At 41.8% G+C, this 20,314-nt stretch overlaps 1 protein-coding gene across 1 annotated transcript; it reads left to right on the top strand.

Moving 5' to 3' along the window:
* The first annotated feature begins 347 nt into the window (after positions 1 to 347).
* On the top strand, positions 348 to 13,005 carry LOC106566400 (adenosine receptor A1). Its single transcript, XM_014134388.2, has 5 exons — positions 348 to 1,840; positions 5,806 to 5,916; positions 8,023 to 8,125; positions 8,928 to 9,005; positions 9,610 to 13,005. Exons 1-5 carry the CDS (start codon positions 1,500 to 1,502, stop codon positions 10,138 to 10,140), a joined length of 1,164 nt encoding a protein of 387 aa, XP_013989863.1. The 5' UTR covers positions 348 to 1,499; the 3' UTR covers positions 10,141 to 13,005.
* The last annotated feature ends 7,309 nt before the right edge of the window (positions 13,006 to 20,314 follow it).

The raw sequence follows: 20,314 nt of genomic DNA, 5'->3' as shown, positions 1-20,314 counted from the left end.
TTGTATGTATTAGGTAGTTGTGGAATTATTAGATATTACTGCACTGTCGGAATTAAGCACAAGCATTTCGCTACACTCGCAATAACATCTGCTAACCACGTGTATGTGACCAATCAAATTTGATTGATTTTAGTTGGACTGCAGTCTACTGCATAACATCCTCTTTTATTTTTCTCTCGTTCATTGTCTCCTATTCGAAGTCTCCTTTCAGAGGGATTTGATTTGAACCACTCACACCCTTGTCACAACAGAGTAATCAACGGGCGATGCCTGAGACACCCGTTGATTGTGAGTAACGTTTCCACAATCGAATTGACACCGGGGCAGTATGGGGTGGGAGGGAGAATAACTAAATCCCAAATAAATAGTCTAGGATATCCTCGGAGTAAACCTACTATATAAATCAAAGAGTGAGTTCAATCGCCATTCGCCCGTTGGCACAAAGAGAGAGAGAGACATCTATGGGACGGCCACGGCAGCACAGTACAACCGTTTTCTCCTTAATTTCTCGATACATTGGAAGAAACAAGAGGGACGCAACTGCAATGGCAGAGTTGGAATTATGGCAATGACCATTGGCTTCAAAAGAATAGTTTGAAATCAGAGAATAGCCTAATGAAACCGGAAAGTGAAATCATAGAATACATTCATGAAACAGAGAAGGTTCAAATCAGAGTAATAGCATAATGACACAGAGAAGGAGAAATCAGAGCGTGTGGGACCAAAACAAAGAAGAGCGAGAGACAAGCGCGAAAAAAAAATATTTTAGGTCACGCATTGCTTTGACTCTCAAAGCACAACGGGAAAGAGCACAGCATGGAGAGAAAGAAACCTCTGCCCACTGGGCACAGACGTCAATTCAACGTCTATTCCAAGTTGGTTCAAATTAATTTCATTGGGTTGTAACAACGTTGATTCAACCAGTGTGTGCTCAGTGTTCGTACTTCGTCCACTAAATACTTTCCAAGACGATTTTTCTTCTTGAAGTGGTATTTTTTTTAAACTGGCAACTGAGAAATTGTAGCTAAAATAGGTTAAGACGAAGATGATGAAGTGACTACCTGGGGGTAAATAATAAACAATACTCGGCGGCACGGTCCCTTCCCCGAGCGCAGGTGGATCCAGCTAAGCGGCGGAACAGGGTTTTGGACGAGGACAGGAGCGGCAACGCACCAACCACAATAACCTCTGAACTACCAGTCTACTACACCGTCAAAGAATAGGCCTGCCATTCATTCCTAGATCTGCTTCTGGGTGTCCATATGATGCTAAATCGCTTCACAAACTGGATGTGTATCAGAACTTCAGTATGGTGAAAATGGAATAATCCAAGTGATGTGGCCACTGTAGAACGGACATTGAATGGGCGCACAGCGCACAAATCAATTTGCACTATAGGAGTGTAACCCTACTCAACTGATTATTTTGTTGGCTTTCCAAGCGTGCTTTTGTTGGAATAATACCTAGTTCTCTCATTTGGACTATAATAGGCTGTAAGGATGTCTGAAGCACTCGCCCCAGCCCAGGTGCTCTACATCGGCATGGAGGTGGTGATTGCCTTTTTTTCCGTCCTGGGTAATGTAATGGTGGTCTGGGCGGTGAAAATTAACAAGTCGTTGAGAGACACAACATTCTGTTTCATCGTTTCTCTGGCCCTGGCGGATATCGCAGTGGGAGCCCTCGTCATCCCCTTGGCGATAACTATCAGCATCGGACTCCAAACTCACTTCTACAGCTGCCTGATGGTCGCGTGCACGGTGCTGGTACTGACGCAAAGTTCCATCCTGGCCCTCCTGGCCATTGCGATTGACCGCTATCTCAGGGTCAAGATTCCAACCAGGTAAACCCAACCAGCTCATTGTGTCTTCTATGTACACTGGCCATCACACAGGAGGTTGGTGGCACCTTAATTGGGGAGAACTAGCTCGTGGTAATGACTGGAGTGGAATTAGTGGAATGGTATCAAATATATCAAACACATGGTTTCCATGTGTTTGATGCCATTCTATTTGCTCTGTTCCAGACATTATTATGAGCCTGTTCTCTCCTGTGCCATCCAGTTATAGGTTACTATATTAGCAGGTGGATAAAATGCACTACTGAGGATGATGATGATGAGGATGTAAGAAAACGGTGATATGAGGATGAAGGGAAGAAGGAGGTGATGAAGAGGGTGTAATGATGATGAGGAGGAGGGGCTGATGAGGATGTAATGAAGAGGGTGTAGTGATGAGGAGGAGAAGGAGGTGTGGAGGGGGAAGAGGAGAAGGAGTTGTGGAGGGGGAGGAGGATGAGAAGGAGGGGCAGGAGGAGGAGGTGTGGAGGGGGAGGAGGATGAGAAGGAGGTGTGGAGGGGGAAGAGGAGAAGGAGGTGTGGAGGGGGGAGGAGGAGGAGAAGGAGAAGGGGTGGTGGAAGAGAAGGAGGTGTGGATGGGGAGGAGGAGGTGTGAGGGGGAGGAGGAGAAGGAGAGGGGGTGGTGGAAGAGAAGGAAGTGGGGAGGAGGAGGTATGGATGGGGAGGAGGAGATGTGGAGGGGGAGGAGGAGAAGGAGGTGTGGAGGGGGAAGAGGAGAAGGAGGTGTGGAGGGGGAGGAGGAGGTGGTGTGGAGGGGAAGGAGGAGGAGAAGGAGAGGGGGTGGTGGAAGAGAAGGAGGTGTGGATGGGGAGGAGGAGAAGGAGAGGGGGTAGTGGAAGAGAAGGAAGTGGGGAGGAGGAGGTGTGGATGGGGAGGAGGAGATGTGGAGGGGAAGGGGAGAAGGAGGTGTGTACTTGCTTATAGCTGCTATACTCACTCACACACACACATACACACACACACACTCTCTCACACACACATTTCCTCTCCTGACATTCATTTATCTGTTTCTTATTTGACTAGGATGTCCTATATCCTATCCTCACTGCCAATACCCTGTAGGCATGGAGTAGGGAGGGCCTCTGACATACTGGTATTGACATGACAGCTTAACACACACACACACGCACACACAGTAAGGCAAGCACGCAAACATGTGAAGACACACACACACACACTGACAGCTTACCATAGCAGAGCTGATACAAGCAGCTCTAATTAGCTTTTTTTGTCCTCAGGAATGCATTGAAGGAAGGATGAGAAACTAACAAGCTGTCACTGTGTGGAGAAAATCACATCTCTGTCTGTCTTACTCTTTCTTCTCTGCTGTCACTGTGTGGAGAAAATCACATCTCTGTCTGTCTTACGCTTCTCTGCTGTCACTGTGCTGCTTTTTGCTGTTCAACTTACAGTATTTGTCCTTTTTCTATGGGACTTACTGAAAGATATTAGAGGAGAATACCATAGAGGATACCGTTGAGGGGCCAAAACGCGTCGGCTTATTTAATTAATAAAAGAGCATCTATGCGTTATACTTTTTTGTTTGTTTTTGCAGTATTTTGGGGAGACAGCTTTCTTTTTTGCAAGATGAGGATATTGGTTTGTGTTACAGTGGACTGAGTGAGTCTGTGACAGTAACATAAATGACACACCTACTACAGCTGCCATGTTCAGAGTGAAACAAAAGGTTTGGGGCTATGCTGCGGAGGAGAAGCAGAGAGAGACTGAGGAGGAGAATGGGGCTATGCTGCTGAGGAGAAGCAGAGGGAGACTGAGGAGGAGCTTGGGGCTATGCTGTGGAGGAGAAGCAGAGAGAGACTGAGGAGGAGAATGGGGCTATGCTGCTGAGGAGAAGCAGAGGGAGGCTGAGGAGGAGCTTAGGGGCTATGCTGCGTAGGAGAAGCAGAGGGAGGCTGCGGAGGAGAATGGGGCTATGCTGCTGAGGAGAAGCAGAGGGAGACTGAGGAGGAGCTTGGGGCTATGCTGCGGAGGAGAATCAGAGGGAGACTGAGGAGGAGAGAATGTGGTACATTTGTTGTAGAATATTGTTAGACGGTGATATACTTGCTTTGAATCCTTTTTTAACGAAGCCACTTTGACTTGTGAGATAGATTGGGAATGGTTAATTTGTCATTGCAGAGAGAGAGCTGGAGAGAGATTGGGAATTTATCATGAGAATGAGAGAGACAGAGAGAGAGCGAAAGAAAGAAAGAAAGAAAGAAAGAAAGAAAGAAAGAAAGAAAGAAAGAAAGAAAGAAAGAAAGAAAGAAAGAAAGAAAGAAAGAAAGAAAGAAAGAAAGAAAGAAGAGAGAGAGAGAGAGATTGGGAATTTGTCATGAGAATGAAAGAGACAGAGAGAGAGAGAGAGACAGAAAGAGAGAAAGAGCTAGGGAGATATTGGGAATTTGTCATGGCAATGAGAGACAGAGAGAGAGAAAGAAAGAAAGAAAGAGAAATAGAGAGAGAGAAAAGGATTGTCTCTTCCTGGCAGTAGCATAGCTGAATCTCATTATTTACTGTCTTTGATGTATTTTTCTATTATTAAACCTTCTCAAGTTATCAGTTAGCTCATACGTGTCATCGCCTCTTTCGCAACACTTTTAACACTTCTACAGAAAATAACACTTCAAATGAGGCAGTACTATAATTCAACTATTTCCCATTATAAACCAATCAATGATTCCACAGTAGTTGTTCTGTATGACCAAAGGACCGTATAAAAAAGGAACTGTCCCTATTGGACCATATGAAAAAATAAATGGTCCCTATTGGACCATATGAAAAAGGAACTGTCCCTATTGGACCATATGAAAAAATAAATGGTCCCTATTGGACCATATGAAAAAGGAACTGTCCACATTGGACCATATGAAAAAATAAATGGTCCCTATTGGACCATATGAAAAAGGAACTGTCCCTATGAAAAAATAAATGGTCCCTATTGGACCATATGAAAAAGGAACTGTCCCTATTGGACCATATGAAAAAAATAAATGGTCCCTATTGGACCATATGAAAAAGGAACTGTCCACATTGGACAATTTAGTGTCAATATTGGATTAAAATCAATTTCTGGATTTTGTTTCATCATTAAACAGTTGTCATCATCATCATCATACATGTAATATACCCTAATAATGCATCAATCTAAATCCAACCTGTAAAATACACACAGGCCTATATAGCTTAAGAGAGGGTAGTTGAAATGCCACTCCCACCACCTCTCACTAATCTACATGATATGCACATGGACAGAGTAACGCAAGAGGAAACAATAGGCGGTGTGAATCATTTTGTACGTTTGATAAGAAACCATTTCTGTTGTTATTAAACCGTCAGGCTGTTATGGGAGCTATGTGCGTTATCTACACTAGAGTGTGTGTGTGTGTGTGTGCGTGTGTGTGTGTGTGTGTGTGTGTGTGTGTAAATAAAAAGATTGCACAGGTTGGAGGGAGGAGGGATGAAAGAGAAGGCATATCATGAGTATAGTTCTACATTTTGTAGTTTTCTTTATGTTGAAAAGCTGTTTTTAAAAAGGGGTTAGCACGTACACTACCATGCTTTTCTTGTTTGTGGTGCAGGGAGTTACAGAAACAAAGTTAACATTGTACTTTTATTGTCAATGTTTAAAAACCTTTTTTTAAGATCAAGTGAGATTCTCACAAACGTTTTTTGTGAATCTCACTTTTTCTTGAAGCTATAAGTGTGTGGTGAACCAACTCCTTGTGTTATGGTATAGGTGACTAACTCCTTGTGTTATGGTATAGGTGACTAACTCCTTGTGTTATGGTATAGGTGACTAACTCCTTCTGTTATGGTATAGGTGACTAACTCCTTGTGTTATGGTATAGGTGACTAACTCCATGTGTTATGGTACAGGTGACTAACTCCTTGTGTTATGGTATAGGTGACTAACTCCCTAACCGCCTGGTTTCTCTCTATCTCTACAGCTATAAGCGTGTGGTGACAAAGCAGCGAGCGGCCGTGGCGGTGGTGGTGTGTTGGACTGTGGCCTTCATTGTGGGCTTGACCCCCATGCTGGGCTGGAACAACCTCTGGAGGTAGATAGCTATGTATTTTAAATTAGTTGTGTGTTGTTTGCTAATTGCGATGTGACATTGGTTGTGTCCGAAATGGCTTCCTATTCCCTATATAGTGCACTACTTTTGAACAGGGCCCCATAGGGTTGCCGTTTCAGGCTCCCCAATTTTCCTTTCAATCATGTATTTATAAATAATTCACCTATTCTAGTTCTGCTATTGATACTATGTATCTATAATCTACCCAATTCAAAGTAAATAACACCTCTCTCTATCTCGCTCTCCCCCCTCCCCCGTACCCTCTCAATTCAATTCAAGGGCTTTATTGGCATGGGAAACATATGTTAACATTGCCAAAGCAAGTGAAATAGATAATAAACAAAAGTGAAATAAACAATAAAAATTAACAGTAAACATTACAGTTCCAAAATAATAAAGACATTTCAAACGTCATATTATGTATATATAGTGTTGTAACAATGTGCAAATAGTGAAAGTACAAAAAGGAAAATAAATAAACATAAATATGGGTTATATTTACAATGATGTTTGTTATTCACTGGTTGCCCTTTTCTTGTGGCAACAGGTCACACATCTTGCTGCTGTGATGGTACACTGTGGTATTTCACCCAGTAGATATGGGAGTTTATCAAAATTGGTTTGTTTTCGAATTCTTTGTGGATCTGTGTAATCTGAGGGAAATATGTGTCTCTAATATTGTCATACAAGGCTATGCTCACTGAGTCTGTACATAGTCAAAGCTTTCCCTAAGTCTGGGTCAGTCACAGTGGTCAGGTATTCTGCCACTGTGTACTCTCTGTTTAGGGCCAAGTAGCATTCTAGTTTGCTAAAAAAAAAAGTTAATTCTTTCCAATGTGTCAAGTAATGATCTTTTTGTTGTCTCATGATTTGGTTGGTTCTAATTATGTTGCTGTCCTGGGGCTCTGTGGGGTCTGGAGCAGCTTGCTTAGGGAACTCTTCTCCAGGTTCATCTCTCTGTAGGTGATGGCTTTGTTATGGAAGGTTTGGAAATCGCTTCCTTTTAGGTGGTTGTAGAATTTAACCGCTCTTTTCTGGATTTTGATAATTAGCGGGTATCGGCTAATTCTGCTCTGCATGCATTATTTGGTGTTTTACATTGTACACAGAGGATATTTTAGCAGAATTCTACATGCAGAGTCTCAATTTGGTGTTTGTCCCATTTTGTGAATTCTTGGTTGGTGAGCGGACCCCAGACCTCACAACCATAAAGGGCAATGTGTTCTATAACTGATTCAAGTATTTTTTGCCAAATCCTAATTGGTATGTCGAATTTGATGTTCCTTTTGATGGCATAGAAGGCCCTTCTTGTCTTGTCTCTCAGCTCGTTCACAGCTTTGTGGAAGTTATCTGTGGCGCTGATGTATAGGCCGAGGTATGTATAGATTTTTTTGTTTGCTCTAGGGCAACGGTGTCTAGATGGAATTTGTATTTGTGGTCCTGGCGACTGGACCTTTTTTGGAACACCATTATTTTTGTCTTACTGAGATTTACAGTAAAGGCCCAGGTTTGGCAGAATTTGTGCAGAAGATCTAGGTGCTGCTGTAGGCCCTCCTTACTTGGGGACAGAAGCACCAGATCATCAGCAAACAGTAGACATTTGACTTCAGATTCTAGTAGGGTGAGGCCGGGTGCTGCAGACTGTTCTAGTGCCTTCGCAAATTTGTTGATATATATGTTGAAGAGGGTGGGGCTTAAGCTGCATCCCTGTCTCACCCCACGGCCCTGTGGAAAGAAATGTGTGTGTTTTTTGCCCATTTTAACTGCACACTTGTTGTTTGTGTACATGGATTTTATAGTGTCGTATGTTTTTCCCCAACACCACTTTCCATAAATTTGTATAGCAGACCTTCATGCCAAATTGAGTCAAAGGCTTTTTTGAAACCAACAAAGCATGAGAAGACGTTGCCTTTGTTTTGCTTTGTTTGTTTATCATTTAAGGTGTGCAGGGTGAATACGTGGTCTGACGTACGGTAGTTTGGTAAAAAGCCAATTTGACATTTGCTCAGTACATTGTTTTCATTGAGGAAATATACAAGTCTGCTGTTAACCCCCTCTCTATCCCCCCCTTTCTCTTCCTCCCTACAGGCTACAGCAGAACGGTTCCCTGAACGAGGATCTCATCATCACCTGTCAGTTTGAGAACGTAATCAGCATGGACTATATGGTCTACTTCAACTTCTTCGGCTGGGTATTATAACATCTCTCTATATGTAGTATATAATCTGGGTATTATAACATCTCTCTATATGTAGTATATCAGCTGGGTAATATAACATCTCTGTTTATGTAGTATATCAGCTGGGTAATATAACATCTCTCTTTATGTAGTATATCAGCTGGGTATTATAACATCTCTCTTTATGTAGTATATCAGCTGGGTATTATAACATCTCTCTTTATGTAGAATATCAGCTGGGTATTATAACATCTCTCTTTATGTAGTATATCAGCTGGGTATTATAACATCTCTCTTTATGTAGTATATCAGCTGGGTATTATAACATCTCTCTTTATGTAGAATATCAGCTGAGTATTATAACATCTCTCTTTATGTAGTATATCAGCTGGGTATTATAACATCTCTCTTTATGTAGTATATCAGCTGGGTATTATAACATCTCTCTATATGTAGTATATCAGCTGGGTATTATAACATCTCTCTTTATGTAGTATATCAGCTGGGTATTATAACATCTCTCTTTATGTAGTATATCAGCTGGGTATTATAACATCTCTCTTTATGTAGTATATCAGCTGGGTATTATAACATCTCTCTTTATGTAGTATATCAGCTGGGTATTATAACATCTCTCTTTATGTAGTGTATCTTATGTTCATAAGACTTGAAGTCAGGGCGTCTGATGTTTGTTGAATGAACTAAAGCATTTCAGGGATACATACATTGTTGTTTATTAGCTCTGTAGCTCAACTAGTGCATGGGTAAAACATGGTACTGGAGTTAACCAGGACTGGACTATTTTCCACTACAGGTCCTGCCTCCTTTACTCCTCATGCTGGTCATTTACACAGAGATCTTCTACATGATCCACAAGCAACTCAACAAGAAGGTGAGGTGACCACCACCACCTCCTCCCATCTATGTAGCCTCGCCCCACCTCTGTTTGTGATATCTTGCCAATTCCTTGTCACTCATTGTCATGCCAAACAGGAGACCAAACAAGTCTCATAAGTCACACCCGACTACCACATCCCCATAGTATTACTTACCCTCTTGCTATTTTGCACCCCAGTATCTCAATTGCACATCATCATCTGAACTCCAGTATTAATGCTAAATTGTAATTATTTTCACCTCTAGGGCCTATTTATTGCCTACCTCCCTACTTCTACATTTGCACACACTGTACATAGATTTTTCTATTTTTATTTTATTTTGTGTTATTGACTACGTTTGTTTATGTGTAACTCTGTGTTGTTGTTTTTGTCGCACTGCTTTGCTTTATCTTGGTCAGGTCGCAGTTGTATATGAGAACTTGTTCTCAACTGGCCTACCTGGTTAAATAAAGATGAGTTGGCAAAAACAGAAACAGACTAGAACCTAGGCCACTAGATGATCTATCTAGGGGAAAATGGATCCCCTATAAAAGCTATATAAATTATTATTTGTTAATTACAATAATACATTATTAAAGGTAATCTTTATTCTTACAGGCTTGCACCACCAACCACACCGATCCCAACAAGTACTACAACAAGGAACTCAAACTGGCCAAGTCGCTGGCCCTGGTCCTCTTCCTGTTCGCCATCAGCTGGCTTCCCCTCCACATCATCAACTGTATCACGTTGTTCTGTCCGACCTGCGACAAACCCCTGTTCCTGATCTACATCGCTATATTACTCACGCACGGCAACTCAGCCGTCAACCCCATCGTCTACGCCTTCCGCATAAAGAAGTTCCGAGACGCTTTCCTGAAGATCTGGAAGCAGTACTTCTGTTGTAAGGACGTACCTGCCATTTTGAACCAGCCTAGTGAGAAGGATAGGCAAGAGAACCAGAATGGCAATGGAAACGGGAACGGGAATCCTAATCCGAACAGAGACTCACAGCCAGCTCTATCGCCACCGCAAGAAGGGCAGCAGCCTTCACTAGAGCAGATGCAGGAGGCCAAGCCCCAACGGCTACAGTCTCACAATGATGACCCAACACAGCAGAAACCCCCAATGGAGCTCAACAATATCTAACTAACCCCAGAACAAAAGGGCGTTTCTACATTGATGTGTCTGAAACCCTATGAGTTTCTATGTCTTGGGAGATGAATAGAGATTTTTTAACAGGAGTCAGAGGCATCCTCATAGTCATTCTGAATGTATAGCTAGCTACCAATGGATGAGTGTGACATGATGAAAGAAAAGTTTAACCAGTTTACTTTTTGTACCTTGCACCTGAAAGTCATTGGATGTGTGTGTACACTTTTTTTGAATGGAGTGTGGCATGATACCTACTGAATGGAAGGATTCAGGAGCAGAGTTTGGCAACTTGCAGGACTTGTAAAGATATCTTACAGACAGTGAAATCACATTTTAACAGGCGGAGGTGTATTTGAGTTTTAGGCGGAGGAAAAAACATTGAAAAGGAGTATTAGGGTTTATACGGTAAAAACATTGAAAAGGAGTATATAGCCCCACGGTGGAGGTGTCATAATACCCATAATACCTAGCGGTCAAACAGGTAAATGGTTCCAATCGTTTTTCCACCATTCATTTTTCCCATAGGGGACTTTAGAAACACTTCAAATAAGGGCTGTGTTTCATGTATGCTTGCCCTGGCGTGACGGTTTGATAACCATGTAAATCTCTCTCAGACAAAGTGACTTTTATCAATATATTCGCCTCTATTTACTCTCAGATTCGAAAATGCCAGTTAGCATCAAAGTAGAAATCCCTGCACATCATCTCTAGCTGACACCTTTGCTAACAGGTATTGTGTCAGTTTAAAACTTGCATAAGACAATTAACAGAATTGTCCATTTAAAGAAATGTAGCCAATTTATTAATTACCACATTTAGCTAACATTGACCCTGCTGGTTATCTATGAATGTTTGAACATCTTGGCCATGTACTGTTATATTTCTCAATCCGGCACAGCCAGAAGAGGATATGCAGAGGATACCCCTCAGAGCCTGGTTCCTCTCTAGGTTTCTTCCTAGGTTACTGCCTTTCTAGGGAGTTTTTCTTAGCCACCATGCTTCTACATCTGCATTGCTTGGTGTTTGGGGTTTTAGGCTGGGTTTCTGTATAGCACTTTGTGACATCAGCTGATGTAAAAAGTGCTTTATAAATACATTTGATTGATTGATTCATAGTTAATCCAGAGATTCTTACCTTTGCCTCGATTCAGCAGTCTCATCCAGATCAACATGGCATTTTTAGTTCTTTATGATAGCCACACTAGCAACTAATTAGCATTTAATTTTGGGGTGGTGAAAACAGGCAAATATATTGATCAATTTCACCTTGTCCTAGAGAGATTTATATGGTTATCAAAACGTCACGCCAGGGTAAGCCTACAAAAAACATCCCTTATTTTAAGTGTTTTATAAATCCCCTATGGAAAAAAATGTATTGTGGAAAACCGATTGGAATCATTTCCCTCTTTGACCGTTTGGTTTTATGGGTATTATGACTCATTCTGTGGTACTCTATTAGGGTTTATATGGTAAAACCATTGAAAATGAGTATTAAAGTTTATACGGTAAAGACACTGAAAAATAGTATTAGGGTTTATACTGTAAAAACACTGAAAAGGAGTATTAGGGTTTATACTGTAAAAACACTGAAAAAGGAGTATTAGGGTTTATACTGTAAAAACACTGAAAAAGGAATATTTGGGTTTTATACGCTAAAAAAGGGCAATGAAAAAATTGCAATAATGTAAGGGCACTATTCAATCAGATCTGCTTTAGCCGTCATCCGTATAGTGGTTGTTATGGAGGTGTCGGAGATGAAACTGCTTTAGAGCTGTCAAGTCCACAAGCTGCTCCTGGCATTATATCTAAAGCGGACATTGCCATTGGCTGCACGGAATCCTATGTAGCCTTGTTTACAATTTCGAATGTTCGATGTAATCTAGGCTGATAGAAATCCTCATTCTTTTGTATAATGATTTTCAATTTGAGCATCATCTATATAGCCTAGACTTTCTCATTCTGAACTTCTAACGTGAATGGGAGGGGTGTGGCTTTGTGACAATGATTAAGAGCAGCTGCTCACCGATTTGACAGCTCTAACGTAATTACACCTCCGACACAGCCAAAACGTCAGGTATACGGGTTTTCGGTTATCGCCAGTTAACGCTTGATCTGATTGAATCTAGGCCTAAGTCTCTTTGATAATGAGACATTTTAATAACAAACTAATCTGAAGACACTAAGCTTCAACTTACGTTAACAGAACAGTGGGTCTTTATGACATTGTGAAATTGGAAAGGAACTGATAATTGATACGATTCTCATCACAAAATGTGCAAAATACAACACTGACTGTGAGGTTAATCAATGTCACGTTATTAAATGTTTTACATTTTACAATGTACAAAGATGGCTTATGAACCAATATTTTTTGTTGCATTATTTAAAAAAAAATCTTTATTTAACTAGGCAAGTCAAGAACAAATTCTTATTTACAATGACGGCCTACCCCGGGCCAAACCCGGAAGACGCTGGGCCAATTGTGTGCCGCCCTATGGGACTCCCAATCACAGCCGGAAGTGATTCAGCCTGGATAAAACAACATGAAAATGTGACTTAAAAGGGTTCCAGATGTTCCAATTATCAAATGATAAGGTTCATCTTCCTGCTGTTTATTAAACTGTATTGATTTGTGCTGAGAAAGGCTTAATATGAATGTAATGATGTGAATGTCAATTAAATATAGCTACTGTGGCAGCTCATCAGCTGTGAATGAACACATCTTGATTCAGAAGTTAAGACACAAGAAGCACAGCAGAGGAATGAGTGGAGCTCTGTTCTCTTCTCCCCTCCCCTCTACACCACTGCTCTCCCCTCCTGCTCTCCTCTCCCTTCTACACCACTGCTCTCCCCTCCTCCTCTCCCTCCCCTCTACACCACTGCTCTCCCCTCCTCCTCTCCCTCCCCTCTACACCACTGCTCTCCCTCCCCTCTACACCGCTGCTCTCCCCTCCTCCTCTCCCTCCCCTCTACACCGCTGCTCTCCTCTCCCTCCCCTCTACACCACTGCTCTCCCCTCCTCTCCCTCCCCTCTACACCGCTGCTCTCCTCTCCCTCCCCTCTACACCACTGTTCTCTTCTCCCTCCCCTTTACACCTCTGCTCTCCTCTCCCTCCCCTCTACACCGCTGCTCTCCTCTCCCTCCCCTCTACACCGCTGCTCTCCTCTCCCTCCCCTCTACACCGCTGCTCTCCTCTCCCTCCCCTCTACACCACTGCTCTCCTCTCCCTCCCCTCTACACCGCTGCTCTCCTCTCCTCTCCCTCCCCTCTACACCACTGCTCTCTTCTCCCTCCCCTTTACACCTCTGCTCTCTTCTCCCTCACCTCTGCTCTCCCTCCCCCTCTACACCGCTGCTCTCCTCTCCCTCCCCTCTACACCTCTGCTCTCCTCTCCCTCCCCTCTACACCGCTGCTCTCCTCTCCCTCCCCTCTACACCTCTGCTCTCTTCTCCCTCCCCTTTACACCTCTGCTCTCCTCTCCCTCCCCTCTACACCGCTGCTCTCCCCTCCTCCTCTCCCTCCCCTCTACACCGCTGCTCTCCCCTCCTCCTCTCCCTCACATCTACACCACTCCTCTCCCTCCCCTCTACACCACTGCTCTCCTCTCCTTCCCCTCTACACTGCTGCTCTCCTCTCCCTCCTCTCTACACCACTGCTCTCTTCTCCCTCCCCTTTACACCACTGCTCTCCTCTCCTTCCCCTCTACACCTCTGCTCTCCTCTCCCTCCCCTCTACACCACTCCTCTCCCTCCCCTCTACACCACTGCTCTCCTCTCCCTCCCCTCTACACCACTGCTCTCCCTCCCCTCTACACCACTGCTCTCCTCTCCCTCCCCTCTACACCACTGCTCTCCCTTCCCTCTACACCGCTGCTCTCCCCTCTACACCGCTCCTCTCCTCTCACTTCCCTCTCCACCGCTGCTCTCCCTCCCCTCTACACCGCTCCTCTCATCTCACTTCCCTCCTCACCGCTGCTCTCCCCTCCCCTCTACACCACTCCTCTCCTTTCCCCCTACACCGCTGCTCTCCTCTCCCTCCTCTCTACACCGCTGCTCTCCTCTCCCTTCCCTCTACACCGCTGCTCTCCCCTCTACACCGCTCCTCTCCTTTCCCCCTACACCACTGCTCTCCTCTCCCTCCCCTCTACACCTCTGCTCTCCTCTCCCACCCCTCCCCACCGCTGCTCTCCTCTCCCTCCCCTCTACACCGCTGGGAGGACAAACGATAAGGACAAAAAGGTGTCTGTGCTGACGCGACGGTTTTGTAACTCCTCAATTTGAATTATCCTTCCCTCCCTCCTTCCTCACTCCATCGCTCCCTCCAATACTACATTCCTCCTTCCCTCCGCCCAATAATACTGATCTGCTACAGAGAGAAGAGACAGAGAGAGAAGAGAGAGAGAGAAATACGCACATGGGAGGGGCTGGGGGGATTCATTCCAACTGAAGGAGCTTTTGAATAAAATTCTCTTTAGCCCTTCCTTTCAGAGCCTGGTATCTGTGTGTGTGATTGGCTGTGGGCTGGGGCTGTGGATGGGGATGTCAGCATAGAGAAGATGCTCTTAAGAAGCGTTTATCCCTCTTCTGAAACCAGCTGGAGATAAGAGTTGCTTGGCTTTTTGATCCCACTCTCTCTGCTCTCTACAGCTTCTCTGTGTCAATGTCCCAAATGGCTCCCTATCCCCTATGTAGGTCACAAGTAGTGCACTATATAGAGAATAGGGTGCCATTTGTGACTCAGTCGTACATTAATCGTATTCAAGACTACATGCCACTGAATGTCACTTCTTCGGGCCACAGCCTTAATCAGTGTTTTAATCTGTCTGGACTAACTGACTGACTGGCTGAGGATTCAAAATGAAAATTCAGATTCAGACTGTATCTATAGAATTACTGTATCTAGCTCAACTGTTTTTTGCTTTGTTTGCATAATGCTCCGCTTGTACGTAGCCTGATTGGCCGGCTGCCTGTTTTTGTGTTATCATGCCAACTTCTTGTCACTCACTGTCATGGCTTAATGACAGCTACGGATTTGACAACAGCACAGATCTGGGATCAGGCTAGCTTGGAATGGCATCCTGCACGTCCTTCTTTTTTTGGATATTTTTTTTTACATTGTTTGTGTCTCAAATGGCATCCTGTTCACATATAGAGAACACTACTTTCATCCAGGGCCCATGGTAGTGCATAGGGCTTCGGTCAAAACTAGTGCACTATATCAGGAATAGGGTGCCATTTTTAATGCACACATCATCTTTGACCACACTCGCTATTGGTACAGTGTGAGAAAGAGAATGTATTATATTGAAGTTTGTTGTACAGTATAAATGTCTTTTTTTTACCTTTATTTAACTAGGCAAGTCAGTTAAGAACAAATTCTTATTTGTAATGACAGCCTACCAGGGAACAGTGGGTTAACTGCTTTTTTCAGGGGCAGAACAACAGATTTATACCTTGTCAGCTCGGGGATTTGATATTGCAACCTTCCAGTTACTAGTCCAATGCTCTAACCACTAGACTACCTGCCGCCCCAAATGGCTATATGACTGATGCCATGCCCAGATTGTGTCTAATGATGCTTTAGGCAATAGGTGTATATATGTAATACTGAGATATTATTTCTACAGAAGTCTTATCATAACCATAATCTCTATCCAATGGATGCATACTGAAATAATCAGGGCCCGTATTTACCACAAAGTGTCTCAGAGAAAGAGTGCTGATCAAGGGTCAGGTCCTTCCTTGTCCATGTAATGTTATTTATAATGATCTGAAAGGCTGAACTGATCCTAGATCAGCACAGCTACACTGAGACTGTGAATGCAGACCCAGTTGTGTTAAAAAAATGTCAAAGGGAAAATTGTTTAACTTTAATCCACTACTACCTGTATATTGATGTGATGATGAGATATGTATTTAAATATCACACTTGGAGAATAAACAAAAAAAGAATGACTGAATAAATGTTATTATCATGTTATTCAACAGTTGTGCTACTGTAATGTTACTGGTGCCATGTGGAGATAATGTTGTAATGTTACTAGTGCCATGTAGAGATAATGTTGTAATGTTACTGGCACCATGTAGAGATAATGTTGTAATGTTACTAGTGCCATGTGGAGATAATGTTGTAATGTTATTTGTACCATGTAGAGATAATGTTGTACCGTTACTGGTGCCATGTAGAGATAATGTTGTAACGTTACTGGTGTCATGTAGAGATAATGTTGTAATGTTACTGGTGCCATGTAGAGATAATGTTGTAATGTTATTGGTACCATGTAGAGATAATGTAATGTTATTGGTACCATGTAGAGATAATGTTGTAACGTTACTGGTGCCATGTAGAGATAATGTTGTAATGTTATTGGTACCATGTAGAGATAATGTTGTAATGTTATTGGTACCATGTAGAGATAATGTTGTAACGTTACTGGTGCCATGTAGAGATAATGTTGTAATGTTATTGGTACCATGTAGAGATAATGTTGTAACGTTACTGGTGCCATGTAGAGATAATGCCATAATGTTATTGGTACCATGTAAAGATAATGTTGTAACGTTACTGGTGTCATGCAGAGATATTGCCGTAATGTTATCGGCACCATGTAGAGATAATGTTGTAACATTACTGGTGCCATGTAGAGATAATGCTGTGCATCCTATGAACTAACATGGGCCCTGGATAGGGTTGCAAAGCTACCGGTAATTTACCAAAGTTACGTGAATTTCAGTAATTTTGGTAATTAACAGAAAATATATGGCAATCTATCATAAATTTGGTAATTTATATTTGAATGATTTTGTAAAACAAAAATCTGATTCAAGGGAAAATAGCCTAATTAACGAAAAAAAGCATCTAATCAACAATGGCATTATTTTAAATTAACTCTGCAACTCGTCCAACTATTGATTTTTCCCCCAACTGTCATCAGTTTGATGCTAAAACATTGACAACAAATACATATTGACATAGTAAAATAAATTAAAGTGTGTAAAAAAAAATATATATATATATATTTCATTCCCGAAACCCTCATATTATACACCAATGGTATTCACTTAATTGCTGGTTTATATGTAGGATAATGTTTAACAGCTTTGTCATTCAATAGTTTTATTTTTAAATCATATTATTTCATGATTTCATACATTTTACATGTGATCAGGCCAGAGAGCGGGCCAGAGTAAATAACAGACACCTGTGATAATCTGAAGTACCCCCAAAAGGGCAATTAGATGCCTCTTGTAATAGATTACATCAAATCCTTGAAATATTCTACAATTCTGGTAGTTTACTGGTAAACTTTGAAGGTTTCCAGTAATATACCCTTCCTTTGCAACCCTAGCCCTGGGCAAAAGCAATGTACAAAGGGTGTAATTTGGGACGCAGACATTGAATACGTCCACATCACTAAAGTTGCTAGGTGATCACTGATGATCAACAGCTACTTAAAGCTTCCAGAAAGAACAGAGAACTATAGTAACAGACAGTATGTAATGTCATGTAAAATGTAGCATGCCAGCATTCTGTACATTATACCTCCATAAGCAAGCAAGCATATACTTTGGCAACATTACAGCATGTAGGCCAAGACAACAGTATTATATGAAGGCATTAGGTCTATACATACAAACACAAAGCATACAGGAAATGTATTTAACCAGTTAAGTGTCAGTGGTTCTTCCTAACTAACGTCACACTTCCATTGGAATGTATTTTGGAACACTTCTTACCAATGGCATTCAAAATCAAGCACATGATACTGATGTGAGCATGGTGCAGAAAGCATATCGTATTATTAGTCACAGTGGCGTAGACAGAAATTCGTAGGTGGGTGGACCTGTGAAAATTTGGGTGGGCCAAAAAATACTTTCAAAAAGTGCAGTTTTATAGCTAATCTCATGCTATTCTACACATTTTGCAATGAGGCTGAGAGAAAATGTTATTTATTTTCTTTAAAGCTAATTTCCTGCAATTCTACACATTTTGACAATGGGAAAAATGGGCAGTTTTGTTGTTGATCTTTCCTCAGTTTTATCCTATCACATCAATAAAACTTTGTAACTGTTTTAAAGTCACCATTGGCCTCATGGTGTAATCCCTGAGCGGTTTCCTTCCTCTCCGGCAACTGAGTTCGGAAGCACGCCTGCATTTTTGTAGTGACTGGGTGTATTGATACACCATCCAAAGTGTAATTAATAACTGCACCATGCTCAAAGGGATATATTCAGTGTCTGCTTATTTTTTTTACCCATCTACAATAGTTGCCCTTCTTTATGAGTCATCTGAAAACCTCCCTGGTCTATGTTGTTGAATCTGTGTTTGAAATTCACTGCTCGACTGAGGGACCTTAAAGATATTTGTATTTGTGCGGTACAGAGATTAGGTAGACATTCAAAAATCATGTTAAACACTATTATTGCAGACAGAGTGAGTCCTTGCAATTTATGATGTGACTTGTTAAGCACATTTTTACTCCTGAATTTATTTAGGCTTATCATAGCAAAGGGGTTGAATAGTTATTAACTCAAGACATTTCAGCTTTACATTTTTTATTACTTTGTACAATTTTTTTCTAACATTATTCCATTTTGACATTATGGGGTAATCATTTTAAATTAAGGCAGTAACACAACAAAATATGGAAAAAGTCAAGGGGTGTGAATACTTTCCGAAGGCACTGTAGCGCATCTCAGGCTTTTCTACACATTTTGCCATGAGGCTGAGATATTTTTAAATAATTTTTAAAGGTAATTAAAGCGAACAATATAGGTGTGTTGACTGTGATAAAGGCACTGGATTATGAGCTGTCTTGTTTGCTAAATGAACAAATGAAATAGGCAGTGGCATGGTGCATATAGCCATAGAAAGCCCAGTGACGTATGCCTCAATGGAGTCAAATTCATGGGTTATTGGGGGTGTGGCTTTCAGTTAGTTATTTTTGGCAACCCATCTCATGTGAGTGAATGTTATTCCAGTTCATCTGTTCTGTTAAATTTTATAAAATCTGACTTACCCACTGCACCACTTGCTATAAATTATATCTGATGGTGTTTGCATGTTTAGGTAAAAATACAAATAATGTCCCATTTGGAACACTGACAAGTAAAGAGCATAAAAATAATCAAAATAAATCAAATAAAAATGTGTTTATTTATTTATTTATTTTGCTCAATCTGATTGGGTGGGCCTGGCCCAACCATGCCTAAGCCCCAGATTAGTCACCACTTCCTGACTCATAATTACCAGAATGACAATCAACAGGTCAACAACATGTTAATGGTAATAGTGGCTACGTAGCTGCTGTCTAAATTGCTTATTATCCCATATGTGATACAGCAAGGCAGTGGGATGGGCACTTGGTTGCTTAAGAGATAAGAGTTATTGCTTGGTTGAGCACTCCAATTCTGTTCTGAGGTCTCTGACTGAATGCAAAGAATATCTGGGTACAAGGTGTGTGTGTATGTGTGCGTGTGTGTCTATGAATGAATTAATGCAAAGAATCTCTGGATATTTGAGGGGCAGCTTGACGTTTCCCCTAGCCTAAGTACCAGATCTGTTCATGCTGTCTTGCCTTCTCCATGACAGCAGTGGAGTTGGCACGACAGCACAAACAGATCTGGGACTCAGGCTAGCCAGACCATGGGGTTCTTGTGATAACTATTTTATTGCAATTTTTTGTAAGGACATGAGACTTAACAACCCCACAGTAGAATCTCATGTCATTTTCTCCTGCTTTTAAAATCAATATGGCAGGAAATGCAGCAGACATCATTATTACAAATTGAAATACAATCTTTTTCGGTTTATATTTACAACAGATGGTCTGGTTTATAATTATACTACAGATGGTCTGGTTTATAATTATACTACAGATGGTCTGGTTTATAATTATACTACAGATGGTCTGGTTTATAATTATACTACAGATGGTCTGGTTTATAATTATACTACAGATGGTCTGGTTTATAATTATACTACAGATGGTCTGGTTTATACAATGAAGGTCGATGTTTTTTTGTTCTATATTCCAGGTGTTTTACATGTAAGGTATAATCAATGAGGGGCTGTGGAGTTCTATGCAAATAGGACTCATTCCTCAGCAATGTGATTCAATTTTCAGACCTGTCCCAAGTCAAACCCTATCACCTACATAGTGCACTA

Source organism: Salmo salar, chromosome ssa13 (assembly GCF_905237065.1).
Source record: "Salmo salar chromosome ssa13, Ssal_v3.1, whole genome shotgun sequence".
NCBI classification, from domain to species: Eukaryota; Metazoa; Chordata; class Actinopteri; order Salmoniformes; family Salmonidae; genus Salmo; species Salmo salar.
The sequence above is the reverse complement of the archived record's forward strand: the minus strand, read 5'-3'. Positions and strand labels throughout refer to the sequence as shown.